We start from the raw sequence: 26,916 nt of genomic DNA, 5'->3' as shown, positions 1-26,916 counted from the left end.
TGCCTTCCTCCAAATGGCCCCCATGCAATTTTAACTAATGTTTTTTTAGATGGAACAGCTTATCAACTAATACTGTTAAGTCTGATCCCTGAGGCTGGCAAGACTCCAACTCCCAGCAAGCACTTCTCCCACAAACCACAGGCAAAGCTGCTTTGTTTCTGCCGTGGCTTTTTCTTCCTTCTGGATCTGGAGTATTTCTCTCACTTTCTGTCTCCCATCCCTCAGCATCAAAGAGGTCAGGAGAGAAGAGGAGATAGAGGGTTAAAGGAGCGCAGAGCTCTCACAATGAGCAGCAAAGAAGAGAGCAATTAGCTCAATAATCTGAACGCAGAAGTGTGTTAATAAAAGGGGACTATTAAGCTCAACAGTGTCTATTCAACTATTCTCTTCATAGTTTGTGAGACACAGTGTTTGTGTGCCGGTCCTCAGCAGTCGACAGGGAACAAAGAAATTGTGTCTCTGTGAGAGGAGGATGCAGTTTGTATTAACCGCATGACCTTTATATATATAAAATGAACTATTCCAACCATTTGAAAAATTCTGCAACTTGCGTCAAACATTCTCACTTTCTGAGAGATGACATATTTTCAGTTTTCTCTGGACCGTTGGGATTGTGGATTTTCTTGGTGGTTTTCAGAAACCGCTTGTGCGCCTGTGGCTTGGGATGACAGACTACAGCGTGTCCATGTGGCATGATTTCAGCTCTGTGGGAGGCGGCGTATTGCACGGTGCACATAACCAAAAATCATCGGTCAGGTGGAGGTGAAGGATGAGTTTAATCAAACGTAATTGGCATTTATTGCAGCCTAAATCGAATCAACATTGCTATAAATTTTGCGCATTAAATTCGAGTCATAGAGTTTCATTGTTCAGTGTCCTGATCCTTTCCCTTTAGCTGGAGATTAGGTCTAAAGTCACAATGAATCATTTATATTTAACCTCCACAGGGGATACAAATGTGGTTTATTTGCACTCTGTACTTTAATAACATCTACAATGAGGTATGTATGTGTTAAATTACAGTAGCTAGCTAGTGTTTTCTTTTTAGAAAAAAATATAATATAGGGTTGGCTGATTAAAATGACTATAAATGTGACAGGGAAGTGGCTTTACTAAAGTGGTGCTCGCAGTGAGATACGCTAATCTATGAAAGGAGGGATGTAGATGAATTGGGTGCTAATATTATTCCTCAGTCTCTGCAGCTGCTGCTAAAGAATGAATAAGACGAGGCGGAGTGAGGAGAGATTATAACAGGAGGTTTCAAAAGCTTCTGTTAAAGGAAGGAAGCATTGAGCTGATTGAAGTGGATCATCAAGTTGGTGGAAGTTTTGAGGGAGAATGGAGAGATGATCCTCTTGAGAAAGTTCATCGTGTCCTGAGATGTTGGAGGCTTTCTATGCGTCATTAACAGCACTTATCTTTCCACTATAGCTGTCTTTCTTTTTCATGCTTGACATTTCAGTTCTTTCTTCTCTTCCCACACACCACTTCACCCTCTGCTCTTGAGTATCCTCGTGTTTCATCGCCCCTCTTTTCAAGCGTCCTTTTTTATCCCACCCAGTGGTGTTGATGATGAAGAGCTGGACGACGTGACAGTCGATCTGGTGCAGTCATATATTGGCAGACAATGATTGAGGATATCAGGTTTTGGCTTGGAAATAAGTATGTTATTTTTCGGCCAAAGAAACCTTTGGACTGACTCGGACAGGCAATGTTTCCAAAAAGTTTTGAAACTTGAGGAAATATTTCCTACTCTCAGAATTGAGAAGCATGGGTCATTGTAGTCTGATTGAACATAATTTCTGCAGATCGAAGCCAAAGGCAGATTAAATTATTATATAAACAATACCTTTTGTTCCTCCGGGTATCAGCTCAGCTCTTTATGTCTCAGAGTCGTCTTTCGGTCTCATCTAATGCTCTCACCCTTGTCTGGTAGATTTCAGCTTTTCAACCTAATATTTGTTTTTTATACTTGATTTTATTTTTTCATATCCAGTCAGGGAGACTCTCAAGATACTCTGAATAATAAGTGGTCTGTTTTATATTTTATGCACCCGTTTACCTTGTGCTGTCCCTGATGTTTGACCCTTGACCTCGTCCCTCTCCTCTGCGGGTTCTTCTTGTCTTTTCAGTTGAGTGACACCAAATCCAGCAGCCACTGTATTTGTTCTGTTTCCTATCAGGTCTGAATTATTCATCAGAGAGAGTGTTATCATTCACAAAAGCTCTGGTGCACACTAAGATTAGATAGCTTTGAAGTGAATAACAGGATATGAAGAGAAAGGTGTTGCTTCAGAGAGATGCTGATAGGAAACCACAGCTGCGTTGAAGAGGTTTATCTTTCAGAAGTATGTTTATTCAATGAGAAATGAATGACATAAGCCCAAGTATGGTGCTCAAATAGATGCACTCTCAAAGTTTAATAGTCCCTTTCTGCATGTTTGTTCTAAGGAATGAATATAAATCTGGTATGAAACAGGAATCCAACATCATCTTATATGGAAGACCAACATCCTTTTGACTGAATTACAAAATCTCTAATTAAGTCTTAAAATGGTATATTTGGTTGTAAAAAAAAGTTAAATCAAAAGTTCTGTTGCAAATATTGAAAAGAAAAAGAAGTATCAGTGTATGTTGAATCAAAAAAGTGTAAACCTTTATTTGAATAATAATTACGTGAATAATCAACATTGGAATTGCCGGAAATGTTTTAGTTTTTAGTTTTTGTGTTGTCGATTATTTTGTGAATAAAAACCAATATCGTAATAAATTAAAATACATGAGAATCCAACAGAAGTATACTGTCGTGGTTCCAGAAAGTCTAGATCAGCTCTCTGGATATGTCTGACCCAATCTTAAATTTGCCCTTAATCCTACTCTGGCATATAGACAAGGCAGCGTGACAGCCTCTTCAGACGTAAAATCTCGTCTGCTCTTTTTTTGGCGTGTCTACATATCCACAGGGCAGACGGGGAGGTCTTCTCCTTTTGCCCCTCTCCCCCTGATGCCCACCCTCAATACCCCCAGGGTACAGTGTGACCCATTCAGGCACCCGACCGGAAGGCCCGCCGCTGTCCTCCAATGTGCCACAGCATACATGACCTCATTAGGCAAGCCCCGCCCTCAGAACTTGTTTGACAGTATAGTACGATATCCGTCTAACCTATTGACCTTAATACAAAACCCAACCCCCTAACTTCCTAAGCATGACCTACTTAACGTATTCAATCACATGTGGATGTGCACCAACATACACAAACACACCTCTCAGTTAATTGGATAAATTGAAATCCCAAAAATTATCTCTTTAATTGTGCCATTCAACAGTCATGGATACATGTATTGGTAAAGAGGCAACAATACCATATTCTCACTGACAACACAGTCGACGATGACATACTATTAAAGGATAAAATAAAGGAAAATAAAGCACATTTTACCAGCTGAAAAACCCATCCAACGAAAGGTTACAAGTGCAGCAACATTTGTTGAAGACAGAAAATGATAAGAGCTTTATTTGTATTTAAAGTCATTAAAGGTTATCATAGGATTTAAATAATAAAACAGGTAAGACTGAACTAAAATCAACATAGAAATGGCAGTGGCAAGAGAATACAAATAAAATAAAATAGAATAATAAAATTCCTAACAACAGAAAAGTAATGAAAAGCCAGATTAAACAGGAATGTTGAAAGCCAGAAGTGTATCAAGAGCCTTCGACAGACAAACAACAGGAGTAATGTGATCCCTTCTTGTTGGCACTTCGATTCTCGCAGCGAGTTCCCGGGTCGAGCACACGAGAGATCCCCGACCATCGTCCAATCCAGTTAGCAGCACAATAGCATGTGCTAACTGCACTTAGCATGTACTGTTTTAACTCTGGCTGTCAAATATCAGAAACGACAGGATTGAGGTGAAGATTGAGGAATAGTGGGTACATCGAAGTACAACACTGGAACATGAAATAGTTCTACACGGAACATCAAAGTCTGCTGATAATCCAAGTGTGATTTAGCTTTCAGCATGATGTATATCGATACAATTGCTTTAGATTTTCAAAAGTAAACAGTAGAAACGAGAAACATCCCACCTGTTTTTCACAGGATTTTCAAAACAATTGCTCTTTTGGTTAAAAAGGCAGATTTGTGCCATGTGGACAGACTTCACAGTACTGGCACAGGCTGTATGCACTCGGGGGCGCATACATCAGTGTATATGTTCTCCAGTGCTATTTTTGTGTGTGTGTGTGGGTTGAGATAATGTGGGGAGCGCTCCAAATCTCAGTTTGACAAGTGTTCGCATCGCATGCAGTGTGAAAGTGAAGTACAAACAGTATATAGAGCAGGCAGAGTTTTAAATGAGGTCTATGTCTATGAATTTTTAATCAAAAGACAAACGGAAAGACATGGAGCCAAGTGAGGCACCCACTGATGTAACAGAGCTGGTGGAGCGCTCATACTTCATGCAGCATACAAGCGCCAAGAGATATCCAGTTAGTTGTCAAATATTGTTTTGTTTTTGTCAGATATTCTCATGTAAGAGAGCTTGAAGTGGGATGTGATACTTCTTCGTATTTGCAGGGAAACAGAATTATCTTCTGTCCGCCCTTCGGGTGTGAAAGGGTTCAGTGTCTTGATAAAGAACACGCAGAAAGGTGGATGCTTGATGGCAATTGGGCTTAAACTCAGGTTGACCGACTGGCAACCTCAACCGCTCGGGCAGATTTATTCACCCCGAAATTAGGACTGCAGATCTACCATCTGTCTGGATTTAACCTAATTACTGTGGTACACAAACAGTCGAACACAGTGATATAGGCTATGAATTACATTTAGTCAGTTCTTCCCTCGCTATTTTTAAGACGTACCCATACAACTGTATCAGGTTTGCAGTAGCTATCTATGCTATTTATTCAGCGCTGTGTAAGCGAACTATTTGACTGCATATTCTCAACTTTTAGCAAACTATGTGAACTCATTATAAATTACTTTTAGCTATCTATGTCAACCTCTTTTAGTCTAAACTATTTGTATTGCTTCCAGTTTACTTTTAGCCAATGAATTGAATTATAGTCATTACTTTTACCTGCCTGACTTATTATTAACTTGTTAACAAATGTTCATGTGCTCTCAATCACATTTCATTACAGCTGAATCAATATAGTGATTTTTTTTTAAATGAGTTGAGGTACTCCGCTGTATTTCCATGATAATTGCAGAAGCAACCAGCTTTGAGATATGATCCTCATCTGACCCATCTTCTTGCTCTGTGTGTCTTTTAGTTGGGACGAGAGCAGTTCCATCAGCAGTGGTTTGAGTGACGGCTCCGACAACCTCAGCTCTGAAGAGTTCAACACGAGTCCCACGCTCAACTCCCTTCCCACCACACCCATTGGCTCCCGCAGGAACTCAGCCATCGTGGTAAGTAACGTCCACACAAGCATTCACACAATACACACACGCATTAGCAGTATTGATCAAGCTGTTAATCCAGTGAGCTATTGACAAGGTGCTGAATGATGTGTTGTACGGAGGACACACACACACACATACACACGACAGGCAGCAGAACAACATCAGAGACAAAGCCTGATAAAATATTCTGTGCACACCCATGATATGTATCACATCTGCAGCAATAAATTTGCACCACAACACACACACACACACACACACACACACACACACACACACACACACACACACACACACACACACACACACTGGCTAGCTACATTGTTCAGCAAGGCTCCCTTTTGGTCTTTTGTTGGGGTTTTAAAGCTGCATTAGGAGCTCAACGTTTAATAGTCATCAGGTTTATTTTGGAATGTTTATAGTCTAAAACGTTTGAAAATGATCTGGTGGCCATAGACATAGTTGTTGGTCTCTGATTCATACAAACCATAAAACATTGCTGTTGCTGCTGGTTTCATTACACCAGTTCAGGCTCTGGTTGAGTCCAAAAACTAATTCTGTCCAGGACTTCACCGACCTGAGACTGCGGATCCAGAGCCTGTTGTTTTTTAACCAGTTTAGTCGTATAACTGGGCTGCCTGAAACAACTGAGTGGTTATCTTTATGTTCCCAATGCATTCGAACGCTCTGACGCTTTGGGCTTCATCATTTTCTGTGGGGAGGATTTGGGACTTAAGACCTCAGTGCTTTTTAAAATCCTATCTGCATCTCTGCTTGAGGTTCTTTAAGGTCCGTCTTTAGCTGTATGGTTCCCAGACTGTGGGTGTGTGTGTGTGTGTGCGTGCGTGCGTGCCTGTCTGTCTGTCTGATGTAGGTCACACCTCCGCAATGTGGTTTACATGACGGATGTAGTGAGCTCTCAGAGAAAGAGAAACGAGAGGGAGGGAGATAGAGAGAACGAGGGAATCAGCGTAACCATGGTAACCGAAGTGCAGGGATGCTGAGAGTACAGGTCTTTGTCTTCTCCTGTATATTGACGGATAGGTCTAGAACAGCCATCTGCACACACACACACATACACACACACACACACACACACGGAGCCATCTGCAGTCCTGCATCCGGGCCAGCGAGCCGTAAGAACCGGTGCGCCTCCTTCCACGCTTAGTTGCAGGAGTCATAGCAACCATTACCCCCCCACCTCTCTATGGCATCATTACCATGGAAACCAACCATCACCTCATCATGCACCCTAAAACACATAGCTCCTCTCCTCCTCCTCGCCGCTTCTCAACCAACGCTTTTTTCTTTATCGGTTTCTCTTTGTCTTTGTGTCCTGAAGCCATTTCTTTGTCTCCATCTTCTCCTCTGCGTTACTCCTCCGACTCCCTTTGACTCCGGTTGATTTTATAATTCCCTCAAAGGCAGCTCTGATTTTAGATGCGCTCCTCTTCTCTCCCACATATTGCGTAATGTATTCAACAAGGATATGAGGGTGGAGGAGAGACGGGGGCACAAAGAAGGCATGGTTAAGAGAGGAAGGGAATCAAAGCCATAGAGTGGTGTGTGTGTGTGTGTGTGTGTGTGTGTGTGTGTGTGTGTGTGTGTGTGTGTGTGTGTGAGACCATAAAATCAAGGTACTACACCTTGTTTCCCAAAACAGTTTAGTTTGCATGTGTGTGTGTGAGTGTGTGTGTGCGTGTGTGTGTGTGTGCGTGTGCGTGTGCGCGCGCCTGTCTGTCTATATGCTTGTTTTGTTATCTTGTTTTGTCACTGCTATCTGGACAGATGTGTATCCCATCCCCACCTGTTTCAATAATCAGGGAATGTGTGAGGAAATGACAATGTTTTATCTGGTCAGACAGGACACACACACACTCACACACACTCTCATACCTCCCCCTCATGTGATGTGAACCTGCCCATGGGGTCTATTGGTTTTAATAAAAAAGGAATTCAGCATATGAGTCCTCATGAGAACCGCTGGGTGCAGTGTCCTGAACTGGCAGACACACACACACACACACACACACACACACACACACACACACAAACCTTCACACACACTCTGATGCATTGTGTTACTGTCAGTCTCCTACGGGAAAGAAAATAACCTGTCTGTTAAAACTAGTCATATCTGTCCTTATGGAGCTTCCAATAAGCACTCTCACACACTTACACAGGGATTGTGCATTCAGTGTATTTATGGAAGTAGCTAAATCTAATAAATGTGTGTAGACTGAGTAGAACTTGATATAGTTAGGTGCTCTCTGAAGTCTTTTGTTGTTGTTGTGTCAATACACCTCCATATTCATATGTATTTACCACATACACACACAGAGAAGACCATGTCTAAGTAATGACCGTACAAGTACAGGTACATGTGTGTGTTGGGCAGTTTCTTCTCTCTCTTTTGAAGTGCTCAAATAGAGCAGAAAATAGACTGAAGCGATGAGACATCAGAGGGCGTGTTTTGGGGTTGACTGGGTTGGACATGTTTTTCTTCTCAGAAGCATCATGATGAGAGTCTTAGACTCTGCCTGAGTACACACACCTCATCAAATGCCCTTTTTCAAACTGCGGCCAATGACTAACATAAGTACAGATTTCATACCTAATGTTTTTGCATTTAAAGGATCTGAGTTGTTCCGTTGGCTCACTCTTCCCAGTGTCCCAAGCTAAGAGATGTCAGGAAAATAATCACGCAAGAGAAACTAGATTTCTTTAGTAACAATAAATACGTTATAGTATTGGGGTGGAGTTTGGAGGATTACATAATTAAAGTACAGTTCCTGAAGTTTGTATTTTATTATAATCTTAGCAGTGGCACACCAAAAGGTACATTGCTCACCTGTGTCCTACTGCATATGCAGTACCTGAGTTTGGATACTTAACAAAACTGCAGGAGGCGTCTGCAGCTCTTCATTTGGCCAATTTCCTGGATTTTCCTGTGCTGGATATAAAGAGCAATATGAATATCTAGTATTATGTTATGAAGAAAAAAATGTTTTTTCTATTATTACTTTTTAGCAGCTCTTTGCTAGTTTTTAAAAAAAATGTTTTTGCTTTCTTTGCTTTTTAGGTAGTCAAAACATACTTTGATGGCCTCTTTAGATTTTGATTTTAGGCAAGTAAAACCATGCCTAGAACGCAAACAGTGGACCATACAATTAATTTTTGGCTCCATTTTCTGTCAGTCAAATCTCACGCACTCAATTGGTAAACATTTTGTTGTAGAGTGTCTCTAAGCTTGTGTCTGTCTCACTCACTCTAGATGCGTACAGATGCAGAGAAGAGATCTCTGGTGGAGAGTGGTCTGTCATGGGACAGTGACGATACCAAACCCAGCCGCAAGAGCCAGGGCACTGGCGTCTACGATACGGGAAGTCTCAAGTCCGAAGCAGCCAATAAATGGAAAAAGACGCGGACGCAGGGGGTGGGGCTCGACGGAGGGAAGGGCGAACTGAAGAAACCTCAGACCCTGGGTCAAGGAAACGTGCTGAAGAAAGGAAGAAACCCACCTGTAGGAGTCACTTCGCCGATAACACACACCTCTCAGAGTGGGCTGAGAGTGGCAGGTGAGAGGAGAAACAGACACACACACACACACACACACAGACACACACACAGTGAGATGTAATATATTTATAGCTACACTTGAATTGGTTTCATAACCTGAACAGACTGACACATTGGCTGTCTTTTAATACTCCCTTCTCTGAGGCAGTCTCACTCCCATGGACAGTCACAGACACACTCTCTGTCTTTGTCCCACACATTCATCCACAGCTGCAGCCCACCCTCCGGGCCTTTAGAAAGTGGTGCCATGTATCAAACGCCCATCACCACCCACTCCCTTCCTGCCAGCCAACCACACACGCGCACACACACACTTCCACACACACATGCACACACTGAGCAACAGTGTCTTTTTTTTTTTTCTTCTTCCTATTGGCCCAGCCTTTCCTATGCAAGCTTTATTTTTGTTCCGGACAGAGAGAATTTATAGCCCTTAAATAAAGGCCTTGTACCCAAAACAACTGGACCAGAGACAGTGTGTGTTTGCAATAGTGTGCGTTTGTGAGTAGAGACACGTCTGAGATTGTGCTAGTCTTACAGAGTGTCACCAATCACACTTAGCACACAAACACACACTCTCACTCACGCACAAAGAGCACAATAGTGCCGATTGTGCAGCTGCTTTTTAAGCACACCATCTGTGTATCTTTTACATAAGCACACACACACACACATTCACACATACTGTATAGACAACCAAAACAAAAGGTTATTGGTTGTGCTGTTGTGTGCCATGCTGGATACACAGTGTCTGTGTAAACAGTCCTCTTTCTGTGGGACTGTCCTGTGTTTGCATTGCCAGCTGTTGAAATGATAGATATGCCAAACAAGTGTGTTGAGCCAGCCTGTGATCTCTGTGCCAGGCTGTTATTGTTATTGATGTGAACATTATGAATCTGATATCAAGGTTATTCAATATGCCACAGAGTTTCAGACTCTAAATTATTGTTTGGCAAATGCTTCAAGACTTCATAACGATTTATCTTTAAATTATTTTTCTTGTTAGACTTTCAATTGATATTGTTATGTATTTATTCAAACTACACTGAATGCACTTTGGACATTAGTTATACTTACATTCAGTTTGACTTAATGTTTCAGAAACAACAGCAACAATTTGTTCAAATTTCTTGAGCTATCAGTACAGCTTCAATTTTTTATGATGGGACAACAGAGCCCATTAACAGTACAGTGCAACGTCAAACTGATTTAGTTTTATTTTCTTTATGTTTCACTTGGTGTATACACATTGCATACCTTCTGCAAGCAGAATGTAGTTTGTAAGTGCGACACAGTGCAGATATTCATCTTTCTGTTAGCACTGATGTATCATATATGTCACATGCACTATGCAGACACATAACTGCAGATACATTTTACCATCTTTCTGCAAAAAAATGTTTAAATACCTCTCACATACACACAATTAAACACTGATGCTGTATCTTAACAACCAGAAATACAAGCACATGCATATTTATGGTGTGATACTTGATGGAAGACAATGTGGGGTTTTGGAATGAGGCGTCGGAAAGGATAGACAGGAGTATGAGGTGTTTGTGTGTGGATATGTGTGGATACATAATTCCACAATTATCTCCCTTATATCTACCACAAGTGGCCTCATATAGAAGGCGACACAGGGAAGGAGAATCTACATTTTCCTTCAATAGCCAGCGACGGCAGTGTTAAAAATGTTATGGAAAGGTTTTCCCTGTCTGCGTCTTCACGGGTCCAACTCTTCAGACATGCAGATCTCTTACGTCGTGACCTTTTGTAATTCACGGAGTCTGCTACACATTCTGTGAACTCTACTGTCTCAATAGCCTGTCAGTCAGTGTCAGTAAATCAGCTTTTATTTATGTCAAAATGAATACGCACGCCTGGATTCTGTCAGTCAGTGTGGGTTTGCTTCTCACTGCTGTGTCTGCAGTGTGTGTTTCTGCAGCTTCATGTTCTTGGAACGTGCAATGTTGTGGTTTTACGATGGACTGACTTTATGACTTGACATGTAAACCCAATTTTCCCATTTACAAAAGAACTCCACACATAATGTGTTGTCAGTGTCACATTCCTATAAGATACAATCACAGAAAACTGTGTGTGTGTGTGTGTGTGTGTGTGTGGCGTATATATATATATATATATATATGTATGTCTGGCCCTATGCATGTGTATTTTGCGGGCCTTTTCAATTCCCTTAAGTGACTCCAGATGTCTCAGGGCAGCACACCGGTGGGTCCCATTCAACAGTTCTTTGACTCTGTTAATGCCTTGTATATAAACCTCCCATAACAACTCCCATTAGATACAAATTAAGAGTGTGGGTAGAGTGGACTTGCACTTGTGTGGGTGGTGCATACAGTGCACATGTGTCTAATAGTTCTGCTCTCATAATAACTTCCAAACAAGTCCAGTTCGTTTGCCAACTGGGAAATGTAAAGATGGGAAGAAAATCACATACATTTCCTACAACCTCTTTTCACCCGGGCTATCTGTCACTTTGCCCTCTTTCCCCAAAGAGGTTGCAAGAGTGGATGCACTCAGTTATACTGGGTGTTTCATGCACTTTTACCCGCAGACACACTCTGTGAATGTGAACAGCAGTTTTCCACAGTGATGCCGCACATGTTAATCTCAGCACTCTGCACTCTGTGTACTTACTGGAAAGCCAGAGAAAACTGTTTTAGTTCATCAGGATGGAAAAGAGAAGTAACCGCATGATAGCAGTGCGTATGAATGTAAAGCTGGCTGAGAGTCTGTTCTACACACTGTCTGTCTGCTCAGACAAGGATTTATCTTTATCAGCAGACAGTCAGACCTTGTAGGTGGTCAGATAAGATATAATGTCCTAATATGGCTTGGTTAGTCTCACTCACCAACAGAAACTATTCAAGCTACTCATCAGTGATGTTTCTTTTTTCCGTTTCGACCTCTTTAGGCACAGTAAAGTCCGATGGCAAGCCAATGGATAAGTCTCGGTTAGCAGTGAAGAGCTCCGGCCTTCAGCGCTCCTCTTCAGATGCCGGTAAAGACCTGAGAAATGGCGGCGGTGCCGGCGAGCAACGTAAACCTCCGTCTGGCCTCGTCAGGCCCTCAACTGGTGGGAACTTTGGTTTCAAGAAGCCTACCACAGCGACCAATAATGGTACAAACAACACCGGTATGCCCATACCCTGCGGCTCTGCAACGGTGGGGAAGATTCCCAAAACTTCAGGTATCCCTGTCAAACCAGTGGCTGGTGGTGGCAGCGGAGGACGTAAGACAAGTCTTGATGTTTCAAACGGCGACCAGAGTGGTTTTCTATCTCCAAATGCCAGGACGTCTCTCCAGTACCGCTCTCTGCCTCGCCCAGCAAAGACCAGCACCCTGACACTTACCCGGCCGAGCTCAGCTCGCCCAGTGAGCAGTACCATGGACACAGGCTCAGGGCTGGTCAAACCACCACAGGGCTCGAGACTCAAAGAGCCCGCCTCTGGCATTGGTTCTGGATTGAGTAAGGCAGGTGGTCGTGGGATCCCAAGTCCCAGTCCTGTCAATCAGACAGACAGAGAGAAAGAGAAAGAAAGGGCCAAAGCCAAAGCTGTAGTATCTGACTCTGAGTGTGGAGGTGGGTCTCTGAAGGGCAGCCCTGCTCAGACCCCCTCAGAGAATGGATCGAAGCTCCAGGGGCTCAGACCTCCCACCAGTGGCAAGTGCATGGATCTGCCCTCACCCAACACACACAGGTACACTCTTTAACACTCTTTCACAAACAAAGCAAAGTATTGATTTGAATTTGGCTCATCGTTGTTCTTGTCTTTAGGTTATCAGGAATGCGCAGCCTGGTAAAACCTCCATCCATGGCCCAGCTTGACAAGCTGAACTTAAACAGCCTAGAGATGGGAGTTCAGGACTCCCTGCCACCGAAGATTCCTCCCTACTCTAAGCTCCAGGACCTGGCCAGCTCAGCAGGCAGCTCCCCCGGCCCCTGCCTGACCCCCAGCCCCGCCCCTTTACTCAATGTGAACTCTTCAGCCTGCTTCTCGAGCTCAGGGACTGGGTTGGGGCCGAGGCAGGTCTCTTCTCTCGGGGTTCAAGGAAGCGGAGGGAGCGCCTCTTCCCTGCTCTACCCTCGTCTGTCTGGGCTGCATCGCAGCATGGAGTCACTGCCACTCCAGATGAGTCTCGCCCCTGAGCCCCGAGAGCGGGAGAAGACCAGAGAGAGGGAACATTTGGTGAGAGGCTACACCACCCTAGAGTCCCGCCACAAAGATAGACAGGAAGACAGAGGCCCTCCTTCCATCTGGAGCTCCGGAAGTAAAGTGTCATTATCTCTCACAGACAGGTGAGATTCAATAATCCTCAACTGTGTATACATTTTAACCCAATAACATCACATCAATCTACGTATCTTAAAGCAGATGTTTTGTCATTCATGTTTTGTAATGCTGCTATGTAACTCCACCTACTGGTCTGCTTGTGAACTGCACCACCATTATTAGGGAAGGCAGGAGTTATCAGGGTAGTTCTTTGATTTATTATTCTCTTTGTTCTATGCGACAACCATGTATTCATCTCCCATTATTAAGTGAGGACATGGAAAAGTGATTTGATTGGTATTAGATGATGGCACATAGTGGAAAACGTTTGATTGTAGAGAAACAGCATGTATTCAGAACTTCAAAGAAGATAAAAATATTTCCCCAAAATTATAAACTCAGACGGCTAGAGATGTGTGTGGTCTTATTAAAGATATACTCAGGATGTACTTAAGACTATTACTCTGAAGGCAGCCTTAACTGAACCCGTCTCAATATGATTTTGATAGCTTTTATTTTGAGATTTAATCGGAAAGCCAGAGATTTGAGTTGCAAGAAGATAGTATATGAGATAAACGCTGAGTTGGTAAATATTGCCCAAATTATATAATATGATTTAATGAGAAAGCTAAAAGTCATATTTACATTTTAACGAATACAACAAGTAGGCATCACACACACACACACACACACACACACACACACACACACACACACACACACACTGAGTGAGTTTCAGGCTATTATTACTACAGGCCTATTATCGGTGTTGTACGGGCCCCAGTGACTGACGTCATAATTACTGGCTGACACCAGCTGTCTGCCAGTCGTGATGTGCTTCTTTGTGCCGGCTGCCTGCTCTCGAGAGTTTAATAACTCCCTTCAGCACTGGTTAAATAATGTCATTGTTTAATCCCCACAGTTCTCAGAGTAACAGAAACACGCTGCCAAAGAAAGGTTTAAGGTAAGTGAACACACACATACCCACTCTTGTACTCCACACTGTCATGCACTGATGGTTTGATGCAATATGGTACAGCCTTTAATTGCACATACACAGAGATCTTATTGATAAGATCCTCAACAAATGACAAATTGTGTTTATCCTCATTGTCCCTGTCACTATTATTCTAAAAATCTTTCATCCCTTCAAAATTGTATCTCATTGTGTCCCACTACCACCAATTTGTTTGGCATTAGTCATACTTTATTTTACCCAATCAATTTAGCATTTAACTTAATAAACACATTCTGTCTTCATATGTGTTCATAACTACATATAAATGTGTTATTAAATGCATTATGGTCATATCCTGCTTATAAAGGACAGGGGATTTAAAATATATAAACACACTTCTATTCACAACTTACTTATTTTACTTTGGGTACTTTTTGTGTGTTCATTGGGGGATAGCATTTAACATGATGTTCCTTAATGCCCTCAGACTTTTATACAACACTGTACAATAATTTGAATACATAACATATTTTAATATGTAACAACAGCTCAATAATCCTTGTATTTATTTGCCTTCTGTTTGTATAGTTTCAGCAGTGCCTCCCAGGTTGATGAGGAAGTGAAGGAGAAAGGAGAGAGGAGACACTCTCATACTATTCTCAGTATGACCGACTCACTCACTCTTCCCTTGCTGTCCTCACCCACCTCCTTACCCCGCAGCTCTAAGACCAGTATGGGTGAGTTTCAACACACAGACTCAGAAGAGTACTGACTAGAACAGCACTACACTAATTATGTATTTCATGTATAACATCGCTAACTCTCTTTCCTTTGTCCCCTCTGCTCTCTCATCAGTACCCAGCCCTGTCGGCGGTCCTCCGAGGATGATTCGTTCCAACAGCATCCCGACACACGATGCCTCTCTGGAGCTGTACGGGGCCTCTCCGCTGGGCAGCACGCTCTCGTTGGCCGAACGCCCCCGCAGCATGGGAATGGTTCGCTCCGGATCCTTCAGGGACAAGGACTCCGATGAGGGTAAGCCCTCTGAATTATTTCATTAACTGCTGCATGACGGTTTGTCCAGTGTTGTTGTGCGACTCAGTTTCCATCTGACTTAATTTGTTGCCCGTCATTTTTGTCTTTTCAGTTCACGGGTCTGTTCTTTCTCTGGCGTCTAACGCCTCGTCAAGCTACTCCTCGGTGAGTGTGGGCGGCATACAGACTCAGGTAGATACACTTCAGCGTGTGATGCGATTTATCTATGTTTGAGTGGGTGTAGATGTCTGTGCAGTTAGGCTTTATGCTCATTTCAAACTTTAAAGAGAGACAAGACTTTCCCCCAAGGTATTCCAGATATATCTTATTTGTCTCTTCTTCTCTTTCCTCTTCTTCTTTTATCTTATCTCTAACATCTTGACTTTTATTCCCCCTGCTTCCAAAGGCTGAGGAAAGGATTCAGGGAGAGGTAAGTGGGTTCTTTCCTGCTCTTTCTTCTTCTCTGTCTCTGTTTCTGACCTTTCATCCATCACTCTCATCTGTGTCGTCTGTGAGAGAACACGTCCGTCATTTAGTTCATGATCAACATCCACTCCAAGTCACTTGTGTAACCTTGTTTTCTTTCTTGTGTAACATATCTGTTTTTCCTCACAGCAAATCCGTAAACTGAGGAGGGAGCTGGAATCGTCGCAGGAGAAGGTGTCTAATCTGACGACGCAGCTGACAGCAAACGTACGTAGTGTTTGTTATCTTACAAATAAATATTAAATGGCAGTGGATACGGTATAATCAAGCCAATAACGGATTTTACTTCCAACTAAACTCTAATAGATTTAAATGACATTTGCCATAATCAAAATTACAATATGCAGCCTTTCACAACACATATGTTGTAACCCCTCCCTCCAATTTTACAGCCATATACACTTGTCAGTCATCTAGATGAACTGTCCACCTCAATGGCATCTACCCTGAGGCAGATGTAACTGATACTAATACAATACAGAAAACTGAAGACATCATTTGTGTTTAACACGGGACAGCAGTCGAGGGTGCCTTCAACTGTTTTGTATTGTATTTCTTACTGCTTCATGCAAAAACAGGATTGCATAGCACATTACATTCATTTCCGATTATGTAAGTTAAGATGTTTTTTCTGCATGTCAGAGGGTCCAGACCTTTTAAGGAAAAGTATTGTGGTAATCTATACGTTTCTAATCCAACTAATCCTATTCAGGCAGACCAACAACAACAATTGTTTCTACTAAAAAGTATGACCGGTACCCGGAGCCTAATTTACCTTATTTCACTATTAAATAGAGCTATATTGTTGTACACATTTTTTTTTAAACACATCAGTGAGCTACACTGTTGCATTGGGTTACATTTTATGTTACTATGATGAACATGAGCACTGCAGAAAATCCTTACCATTATACCAAAATCAGAAGCTGAAAAAAGATAATTTTGAATATTGTTTGTTAATAGTTACAATGCCCAAGTGTGATTGGAAAGTATTCAGCCTTTTATAAAAACTACCCTGTCTATTCATGACCTTTTTCTTCAAAGATCTCAAAGAGAGTATTGCCAGCCAATCAAATCCTCTCTTAGCCTTCCTTAACAAACACTTTCTTTCTCACACCAGGCAAAAATATGTGCCCTTCAGATGAAATAGGAAAAAGACACGTAGAGAGAGATTTAAAATCCAAGCCATGGTGTGTCAGTCATAGATAATCTCTGTGCAGTCTCAGCACATTTCTTATCCATGTGGGGCCTGAATGATGCTAACCTTCCCCTGAACCTCTCACCAAGCGACTTAGCTTTGGCATACTCCTCTTGGGTCTGAGCCGGAAAGGGTTAGGCAAAAATCCTCACACACACACACACACACACACACACACACACACACACACACACACACACACACACACACACACACACACACACACACACACACACACACACACAGAGACAGAGGTACCTTGCCCTTTCTTTCCACTCCACAAGGTTGTTTCTGTACGACCACCATGTCAGCGTTTCCATTAGTCCAAGTGCATCAATATAGCTCACCCATTATGGATGGCTTCATACAGCACACATCAATCAAGTACTTCTTGTGTGTGTGCATGTGTGTGAGAGAGATTTCTTCATACTGTTTGACCTTATTATGCAAGATATTGAATAGGGAAAGTGGTTCTGGATTAATGACTGTGCTGTATGCAGTATTATACAGTATATTACATTCTATAAAGAGCAAAAAGCAATTGTCCCTTCCTGCTCATGTGTGTGAGGGAGAATTAGGGAGAAGGAGACTTTTCCACAGGGGACATTCTGGTCAGCCTTTGTGTGATATTTGGCCTCGTTGCATGAATCTGCTGAGAATGTGTTCCTGTAATTATATTAAACTTGCATTAGTTAGTGTCGACATGTAAATGACGCTGTCACAGACCAAAAATATGAATAATAATGTCCTCTTATACTACTACTTTAATAAATATTTGGGGAAAATATGAATTATTTCCTTTGTCTATCATCTTCTACAAACAGGCAAATCTGGTGGCGGCCTTTGAGCAAAGTTTACAACTGATGACAACTCGGCTGCAGAGTCTGTCAATCACCCAGGATCAGAAGGTAATGTGGCATCCACACTTCAAACCACAAACAATCACAAACCTGAATTCAAGCTGCAGTGCAGTCTCATGAGCAGTCTACTAAGAATAGGTAGAGTTGTGCTCGCATGGAGTGAGATGTTTTTGATCACAGCCTGCGGCGAAGAGCTGGATGAACAGTAAGTTAGAGGCCAAGGCTGTAATCCCACAGGGTGACGTGCAGTGAGAAGAGGATAGAGGATCAATGAAAAACAACTTTGCTTCCGGCTGGATGAAATGTGCAAACAGCTGGCATGTGCACACACACACACCAAACATCCCATTCCTGCATTCTCCAGCCTTTCTATCTGTTTTGCTGTGAATAAATTGATCAGCGCCCGCAGCAGTGTTTAGTGTGTGCATAAATGTGAGGAGCCTCTCTCAGCGCTTCATGCCTTGCTGCTCCCGCTGAAAGGTCCGTCTAGACCACTCAAGAACAAGGCTTTGTTGTTTGTGCCAGCGCATTGACCTGTGCAGCTCAGCCTGGAGCACAGGCGCTTTAACCTTGAGGAGATGGGCCGGGCATCTCTATTTAGAGTGGAGTGGGATCGACTTTAGCACACAAGCAGCACAGAGACGCTCTGTTGTTCAGAACTCCTTGTACTTTTGAACTGTTAACATCGCAATGGGGATCAGGCCCGCCAGGTGTATGAGCTCGTACTCCGGGTTTGAGTTGCAGTGCTTAACTAAAACATCGGACAATACAACAATACTTTAAAATATGGGAATATACTAGTTTTTATTTTTGACATTAAAAAAACTTACCAAACTATTCATTATTTGCAAATCCTAATCTGTATTTGTTTTGTATGCCATTATACAATGTGAAGTGTAATGCTGAGTGCATTAGAAATTATTTTCAAAATGTGGAAAACGTGAAGAAAATAAAACTGAACTAATTTGGGTATAAATATGGTGATGATGAGTGAAGTACTATTACTTTGAGGAATAAGCAGATTATTTAAAAAGAACACTTCATTCGATAAAACAGTAAATAAACAACAACTTTTTAATGAAAACTTTTTTAATTTAAAAAACCTGGTAAACTTAAACAGACGAGAACCGATTTATTTCAACCCAACTCGCTGACATTTATTGAATTTGTTTGTGTAGGACACAGAGCTGTTGGATCTGAAGGAAACCATTGAGGCTCTGAAGGACAGGAATGACGAAGCCCAGGCTGTCATACAAGGAGCCTTAAACACCCAAAATAACATGAAAGGTTTGGAGATGGACCCCTTGATCTCTTTGTTTTCTTCTGCCTGCTCTGCACATCGTCTCTGCACATTTCCCTCTTTTGATTTAGAGTTTTCTTGTTTCCCAGACATGCGGATTCAACGTCAGAATTCATGTGAGAGCATTTCCAGTCTCAACAGCCTGACAAGTATGTCGAGTTTGGGCAGCTTGAAGGACCAAGATGCCAAGAAGAAGAAGAAAAAGAGCTGGGTAAGAAAACACGCTGTATATGAGGCAATGTCTGACTCTCACAAGCTGGTGTTTGTCTCTGTAGTGATTATGACATAGTAGTAAGTACGACCGGCCTCTCCCTCGTCTGTCTGTTAAAATGGAGCCTCTTAGCTTAGCTTAGCATGAAGACTAGAAACAAGGGGAAACAGCTGACATGAACCAACAGAGAGTGCTGAGAGGCCTATTTTCTTTTATCCGGGCTAGCTGTTTCCCTAAATGCTAAGCTAAGCTAATATTTTACAAACAGACATGAGAGCGTGGTATCGATCTTCTCATCTTACTCATTACAAGTCATGCAATGAGTGTCACCCAAGATGACAAACCACACCTTTAATTTAGCATGTGTCATATTTACAACAATTCTAATACAAGTGTACAGATCTTTTATTAATTAACGCAGTAACCCCCTGAATGCTGGTTTAACTGTCTGTCTTCCCTCTTTCTCTCTCGTCCTCTCCGTCTGTGTAGCTGAGGAGCTCCTTCAACAAAGCATTCAGCATTAAAAAAGGCTCCAAAACATACTCAGACATTGAGGAAATTGCCACCCCTGACTCGTCAGCTCCCAACTCCCCAAAGATGCTCCATGAGGGGGCAGAAGAAGTAGAAACCCCGTCCACATTCCTGAACACATCGGTCTCTGCCACCTCTTTTGCGTAAGTACACAAACACCTTACTCCATCTCTTAGCTCAATAGTGAGGTTCAGGCTTCACGGGAGGCTTGACACTGATGATTGCATCACTCTCTTCCAGGATCATGGAGACGACAGAAGAGGGAGACAATGAGGAAGCGGCAGTATCGGATTTACGCTCAGAACTCTGGGTGAAAGAGAGAGAACTGACAGACATCCGGCTGGAGGCCTTAAGCTCTGCACATCAGCTAGAGCAGCTTCGAGAAGCCATGAACAGCATGCAGGTTCGTTTTGCCTGCATGTGCATATTCAGTGAAGTCAACAACTGAAGTATATGTACAAATGATGACTTTACCGTACCTTCCTATGACCTAGTTAACGGTGGAGAACCTGAAGGCGGAGAATGACCATTTAAAAACCGGCTCCGGTCCAACCTCTTCCACCTCCCAGCCTTCAGGCCTGGCCTCTCTCGTGGGGCCCTCACTGAGGCAGCCGATGAGCATGTCCCTCACCAAGTCCTTCAGTCTCAGTCTGAATGATTGTAAAGATCCAGGTGAGACACAAACATGCTATTCCACCTATTTTCATGCACATACATAAAAGTTATATTTATATTCCCTTATCATGAATTTTTTTCCTGCAAACTTTTCAGACGTGTCTGAGTCACTTGACACGTTAAGTGTGACTTCCCAGCGGGATGAAGAATGTGCACGTGTGTTTGTCCGCATTGGAGATCAAGTAGAGGTAAACACAGAACACCTTTAATAGAAACAATGTCCAATAATGTCAACAGCATTAAATTGAGCAGCTGAGAGATTATGCACTCATCCCTCCCGCCCCCCATCTCTCTCTCTCTCTCTCTCTCTCTCTCTCTCTCTCTCTCTCGCTCTCTCTCTCTCTCTCTCTCTCTCTCTGCTTTCTGTCGTTGTAGGACAGTAAACAGCAGCAGGAGTTCTACCTCGGCTCAGTGCTGGTCAATGTGAGAACTGGCTGGGCCTGCCTCGACTCTATGATATCTAAGATTTTCAAGGTAAGTCAGTGTTTGTCCTCTCTCACTGCGTAAGCATTAGTAGTTCTAACAAATGGTATTGCTGTGATTTGATGGATGATATATGTTGTTTTTTTTCTCCAGGACTACCTAATTCAAGTGGACCCGACTTGCAGCCTGGGTCTGACCTGTGATTCGCTGCACTCGTTTCAGCTGAGCCCGGGAGTGCAGCGGGTGATAGGAGGGGACAAACCTCAAGCTTCACCTTACCGTTGTTTCAGCAGTGGTCCACCTCAAATACTAGTCACTTTGAAAGGTTAGTAAGTGTCTGTGACCCATACAAGTAACTTAAAATTGCGTATAATCCACTTTCCTTTGAATTGATTTCTCATCTTCTGAGCAGCCACTGGTCTCTGGTTTATTTTAGGAGTTCAGTACTCTGTGAAACTGAAAAGTTTTTTTAATTTCCCAGTAATACAGTTTCTTAAAGGTGTTTTATAATACTAGATGGACATTTCGGAAACAACTCTGGAGTTCCTGTTTGGTAGTCAACCCTGAAATGAATGACATAAGGCCCATGAACGCACCAATAGGGAGAGTTTTTAAAGCAATCCCTGGCCGATCAACACTGTGCTGACTGCCTTGTAAAGATTACTCAACTTTGACAAGAAAATGAAGGCAACACAATCTAGATTGTGGCGAATTGCTCACTCAACAGAATTAATTTCAGCTTCATATTATGTGAATCAAATTGCTTCTTTTCTCTATCTCTCTCCCCTGTGTCTGCCTCTCTCTAGGTCTCCGAGAAAAATGTGTTGACTCACTGGTGTTTGAGACTCTGATTCCTAAGCCGATGATGCTGCACTACATCAGCTTGCTGCTGAAGCACCGGCGTTTGGTCCTGTCTGGGCCAAGTGGGACAGGAAAGACTTATCTGGCTCAGCGTCTGGCCCACTTCCTTCTCCAGCGGAGCCAGACTGACTCATCTGAGGCCGACCATGAGACCTGTCTCCTCGGTCGCAGCGCTGCTGTCACCTTCAACATGCATCGTCAGACCCAGAAGGTAGCGCGTCGCGTTGGATTCTTGTCGGACAGTTATCTTAAAGTCCCATTTTTCGATACAAACGTGGATCTCTGCACACAGAACATGTAACATCACCTGTCCTTACTTTAACAGGAGTTGCAGTTGTATCTGTCCGATCTCGCAAATCAGATTGACCGAGAGAGTGGAGGAGAACTGCCGTTGGTCGTTATTATAGATGACATTAGTGATTCAGCGGCCATCACTGAGCTCGTTAATGGAGCACTCACCTGCAAGTATCACAAATGGTGAGTCTCTTCACACAGTTACGATATTTCACTAAATTTCACTTGAATACGATTTCATGAAAGTACATAATGTCTTTTGTTGATGTTTCAGTCCTTACATCATTGGGACGACCAATCAGCCTGTGAAGATGTCATCAAACCACAGTCTACACCTGAGCTTCAGGTGAGTAGAAAGAGCATGTTCACCTTGCATCCTCTCATTTTCATACACATTTCCATACAAAATGAAGCTACCATAAAGAGTAAAAGTAACGTTTTTGGTACGCGATGACAGGATGGTGATGTTCTCTAACAACGTGGAACCGGCCAACGGGTTCCTTCTGAGGTACCTGCACCGTAAAGCTGTGGAAGCGTACCAGGAGAAGGAGCAGGACTCAGCACGCCATCAGGCTCTTCTACGCGTGTTGGACTGGATCCCTCAGCTCTGGTACCACCTGCACACTTTCTTGGAGAAACACGGCACTTCAGACTTCCTCATAGGTGAGAGACAGTTTACAGGGTCTACAGATGAAAAATAGCATGTTGGCTAACTCTGGTGCATGTACTGAAATGTTTTTATGAATGTGCATCGTCCCCTTATCAAATAAAGATATTTGGATTGGGAACAAGAGATAAATGAACTTGGCATTTTGCCTTCTTTTAGGTCCCTGCTTCTTCCTGTCCTGCCCAGTATCAGTGGCAGAGTTCAGGCAGTGGTTCATTGACCTGTGGAACCACTCCATCATACCGTACCTGCAGGAGGGATCCAAAGACGGCATTAAGGTGAGCACACACACACACACACACACACACACACACACACACACACACACACACACTCACACACACACACACAGATGGCCTCAATAGTGTGACATTAGTGCTAACAGCAACAATACATTCATTCCATTAACTCCTTGTCTATATTTTCTCTCAGGTGCACGGGCAGAAAGCAGTATGGGAGGATCCAGTGGAGTGGGTGAGGGGGACTCTCCCATGGCCCAACGCACAGCAGGACCAGTCCAGGCTCTTTCACCTACCTCCCCCCAGCATAGGTCTACTCAATGAGGAGAAGAAGCCCCCCAAAGACACACCTCCCCCCAGCACACTGGAGTCAGATCCACTGGTAAGAGTGCAGGTTTCTGTTGAGATGGGGCACTAGTGCAGGCCAGAGAAGATGCATGGTAGGCATGCAGGAGAAGTGTAAGATGTCAGTTAACTCTTGCGCCCGATTGCGCCCATTATCGGACAAGAAAAGAGACGAATAAGTCAAGTGACGTTACCTAAAGGATCTCCGATACCACATTAAAACTTCATTCAAATTGCTGAAATACAGTAAAGCCTTGTGGGAAGAGTGCTATCGCCTCTGAAAAAATTAAACTTACAGTTAAGTTTAGGTAACTACTTGAAGAATGGGTACAGTGAGGCCCATATTGGGAAATATTTTAATTTTTTTTTTAAATACTTCACTGAGATTTTGCACAGATAAAATACAAATAGAAATGACACAGCTATTTATTTATTTTCAGATAATAACACTCAACATGTGTCAACATAATAAAGCATCAGATCTTCTTTCGCACCACATAATGCAAAACAGATGAACTGTGGCTCATTTGCATCAGCAATGCTAATAATCCTGCTCAGTTGAAAAATTGCAGAGATGAAAAATGTATTGCCCCTTGCAGTTATTTGCAACGAGTGGCATTAATACTCAACAAAACATTGACAGGTAACAAACACTCGCATGTGAAGATTTACCACAAATTTGACGATGTCCCCTTGGGCTCTTGAAAATAATGATGGGCAGTTCACTATTTTCACATTTTATAAGCCCAAAAATTATCTCAATAATCATAGAAATGTTTGTCGAGTTAACATCCTTATTTACCACAAGTCTTAAAATGCATTTTAAGAATTAGTTCATATATGCCAAGCCATATCTAACCCTGTAAAACAAAACATGTCTGTTAACCTTTCTCTCCGTCTTTTCCTGCTACCCAGATGGCAATGCTGCTGAAGCTCCAAGAGTCGGCCAATTACATCGAGTCTCCAGAGCGGGAAGGATGTATGGATCCCACTCTGCAGGCTACTCTCTGAGAATGAGACCGTCGGTCAATCGATGGAGCTACGGACTCTTTATTAAGACTGACACAGCTGGTGCAGTCCCAATGAGACTTCAAAGACTCAATAATTAACTTAACTGTGTGCTCAGTGAGCAGCTACGAAGCTAAAGGTAAAGGATCTATAGGAAGAGTGATTATGGAGGAAGGGTTTTCTCTGCTTTGCTATCAGAAAGACAATTCAACTGCTTTCATAGGAAGCTGTGATGATCATGTCAGGGAAGGAAGTCAAAGTGTTTCTTCTCTGCCTTCAATTTGTTCCAGATGGGTTGTTGTTAAATCTGCAAGTGCATGGTAACCGGAATAGTATGATGCAAAAATATTACCTATAATCCCATTGATCAAAGGCCATTTGTTTTCCTTTTTATTCCTTGTTGGCTGCCGCAGCTGTCACCATAAACTGTTGGTGCTTCATTTCATAAAGAAATTTACCTCAAATGTAACTCTGAATCCCTCAAAAGTAGGTTCATCCCTTGACGACAGCCAAAAATGCACTTTATTTTCTACTTGTGGTAATTGGATTTTAGGAGGTTTTGGAAATCATGCAGTTCATTAGTAATTCCTCTAGATGGCAGCATCTCCTGTCTCAGTGCTCTCCTGGTTTTCTGACCTATCGAAGATGCTCAGTAGAGCATAACACACACTTTATACCAGAGATATGAAAATGGCCTTGAATGTTTTTCTTCTCTTCAGTTCAGCCGTTGTGTCATCATTCATGACTTGAATATCAGAACAACAAAGCTGTGAGACGTGCATGCATTGGTGAATAATGAATGGAAATCAATGAATCGGTTTTAGAGTTGGTCTTTAAAGAAAATGTCTTAATCAGTGGACTTAGTAGGCACTAGTTTCCAGAGAAACTGACTCAGCTCAACATACTGTATTGTAAACAAACAGTAATACCTGCTTGTTTATGTAATCGCCCCGGACGGCCTAACATTTCAGGCTATGCTTGCGTGTATTCTCTATTTAGATATCATTTTGAAAACACAAAATTCTTTTGTGATAGATGAGGATACAGCTTTGGAAATCTTGATTTTGTAGGATTTTATACTGAGTCATCTTCAGCGACCATCTGCACACAGCAGCTATCACCTATGTATACCTATGTCATTATCGACAGCAGCAGAATACACTTCTTACCCCGCTGTCTAAATCATTACTCATTCACTGAAGTGAAAAACATTGGTAAAAAAACTGCCATAAGTGATAATAATCTGTACAAAAACAAATGTTGTCCCTTGTTGCATTTGCTCCTTGTTTTGAGTCACTGTAAGAGTAAGGGCAGAAAGGTTGAACATTTCTTTTAGTGGCTTCCTCCTATTCCTTTCTATCATTTGTTTGCACATAATATATGTCAGTGTACTAGATTACAGAGAGTATTCGTTGCTTACATCTTGACTGTCCTTGTGATGAAGGAAGAAAGCAAGAAAAGCTGGAGGAAATCGTGAAGTACCTCAGACTGCCATATTCTGTCCAGATGTTCCTCTCCTGTCCAAACAGGGTGCTGGTGGAAAGTAGAGACATGATGCCTAAGTCTATCTGTGCCTAAAACACAACTGGCCTGAAGTTGCTTTCGAGCTGCTTTAATCTACCACACGGAGGCCTCGATTAGAGGAAACGTCATCACTTTCTCTCACCTACTCTGATGTCACTTTAATGTCATCACCTCGATGCCCAGATTTAGGTAGAAAGTGGGTTATCAATTTTGACCTTTGGCTGGTATTCATGGTGGTAAGCTGTTTGCTAAGATGTTATGTTTGCCAGTTAACTCTGCAATAGATGATACTGCGTGTCATGGCTGGGCTGCCTGTGTGCGATTTGACACCATTTTAAATGTAAGCGTGAAAGACTTGACATCTTTGTGGAGTTGCCTGAGAGTTGGAAGCAGAGTAAATACAGATATTCGCCTGGATATGTAATGTAGATGCATGTATCCCTGCTGTGTTCCCAAAGTTGCGTTTCATTGGACCTACCACACTTAACCTTACCATGGGAGGGATTTTTATTAACGGGATATTCTTTCTCTTTTCACGTTGTTTTTATTAAGAGCAGATCTTTGTTTTTATTATGCAAATATTTGTAAAGGTTCCTCTCTCTTTTGTACATGACATCACTATTGTAAACACTGTAAATAGTCAGTGCATCTGCGACAACAATCACTAAAATGTGTAGAGATCTAAAATAAGAAGTGGCCCCTGTCAGCAGAAAACGGGTGTCCTTGGTGGTTTTATTGTCTTCCTCCTGCGGGAAGGCGCACTTGGCTTAAAATGGAGCCTAATAATGGTTGTATGGCATGTCTCTATAAACACATCAAACCCCATATGTCAAACATTGAGCAATGGACACAATAAAGTCATGCCATTCTTCACATCACTACCTGTCTTGACTGTGTTTACGTTCATTTATCCACGAGGGGGCGCTAATACTCCTATATATGACACTTGATGAGGCTCTCTGACCTTTTTATTTGCATGTGGGGGTTTGTGGCCATAGAACAATGTG

General features: G+C 42.5%; 1 protein-coding gene across 7 annotated transcripts in view; it reads left to right on the top strand.

Annotated features, from left to right (window-relative positions):
* Positions 1-26,764, top strand: part of nav1a (neuron navigator 1a) — a 72,906-nt gene extending 46,142 nt beyond the window's left edge. Inside the window, exons 6-31 of one of the 7 annotated variants that reach the window (XM_068597233.1) lie at positions 5,282-5,420; positions 8,689-8,992; positions 11,935-12,721; positions 12,799-13,320; positions 14,217-14,258; positions 14,841-14,989; positions 15,108-15,287; positions 15,400-15,479; positions 15,694-15,717; positions 15,903-15,980; positions 17,796-17,879; positions 19,010-19,118; positions 19,221-19,342; positions 19,832-20,016; positions 20,114-20,276; positions 20,368-20,545; positions 20,645-20,736; positions 20,924-21,022; positions 21,125-21,296; positions 21,778-22,043; positions 22,158-22,309; positions 22,401-22,472; positions 22,584-22,789; positions 22,953-23,071; positions 23,226-23,414; positions 24,293-26,764. In XM_068597233.1, the coding sequence (XP_068453334.1) occupies positions 5,282-5,420; positions 8,689-8,992; positions 11,935-12,721; positions 12,799-13,320; positions 14,217-14,258; positions 14,841-14,989; positions 15,108-15,287; positions 15,400-15,479; positions 15,694-15,717; positions 15,903-15,980; positions 17,796-17,879; positions 19,010-19,118; positions 19,221-19,342; positions 19,832-20,016; positions 20,114-20,276; positions 20,368-20,545; positions 20,645-20,736; positions 20,924-21,022; positions 21,125-21,296; positions 21,778-22,043; positions 22,158-22,309; positions 22,401-22,472; positions 22,584-22,789; positions 22,953-23,071; positions 23,226-23,414; positions 24,293-24,388 (4,609 nt within the window). In that variant the 3' untranslated portion in view covers positions 24,389-26,764. Of the gene's footprint in view, positions 1-5,281; positions 5,421-8,688; positions 8,993-11,934; positions 12,722-12,798; positions 13,321-14,216; positions 14,259-14,840; positions 14,990-15,107; positions 15,288-15,399; positions 15,480-15,693; positions 15,718-15,902; positions 15,981-17,795; positions 17,880-19,009; positions 19,343-19,831; positions 20,017-20,113; positions 20,277-20,367; positions 20,546-20,644; positions 20,737-20,923; positions 21,023-21,124; positions 21,297-21,777; positions 22,044-22,157; positions 22,310-22,400; positions 22,473-22,583; positions 22,790-22,952; positions 23,072-23,225; positions 23,415-24,292 lie in introns of all 7 variants that reach the window. The other 6 variants (XM_068597231.1, XM_068597227.1, XM_068597229.1 and 3 more) reach the window with 6 other exon arrangements.
* The last annotated feature ends 152 nt before the right edge of the window (positions 26,765-26,916 follow it).

Source organism: Clinocottus analis, unplaced genomic scaffold (assembly GCF_023055335.1).
Source record: "Clinocottus analis isolate CAN_PGR_092001 unplaced genomic scaffold, fCliAna1.0.p SCAF_4, whole genome shotgun sequence".
NCBI lineage: Eukaryota > Metazoa > Chordata > Actinopteri > Perciformes > Cottidae > Clinocottus > Clinocottus analis.
Note: the sequence above shows the minus strand (reverse complement) of the source record. Positions and strands in the feature narration are given on the sequence as shown.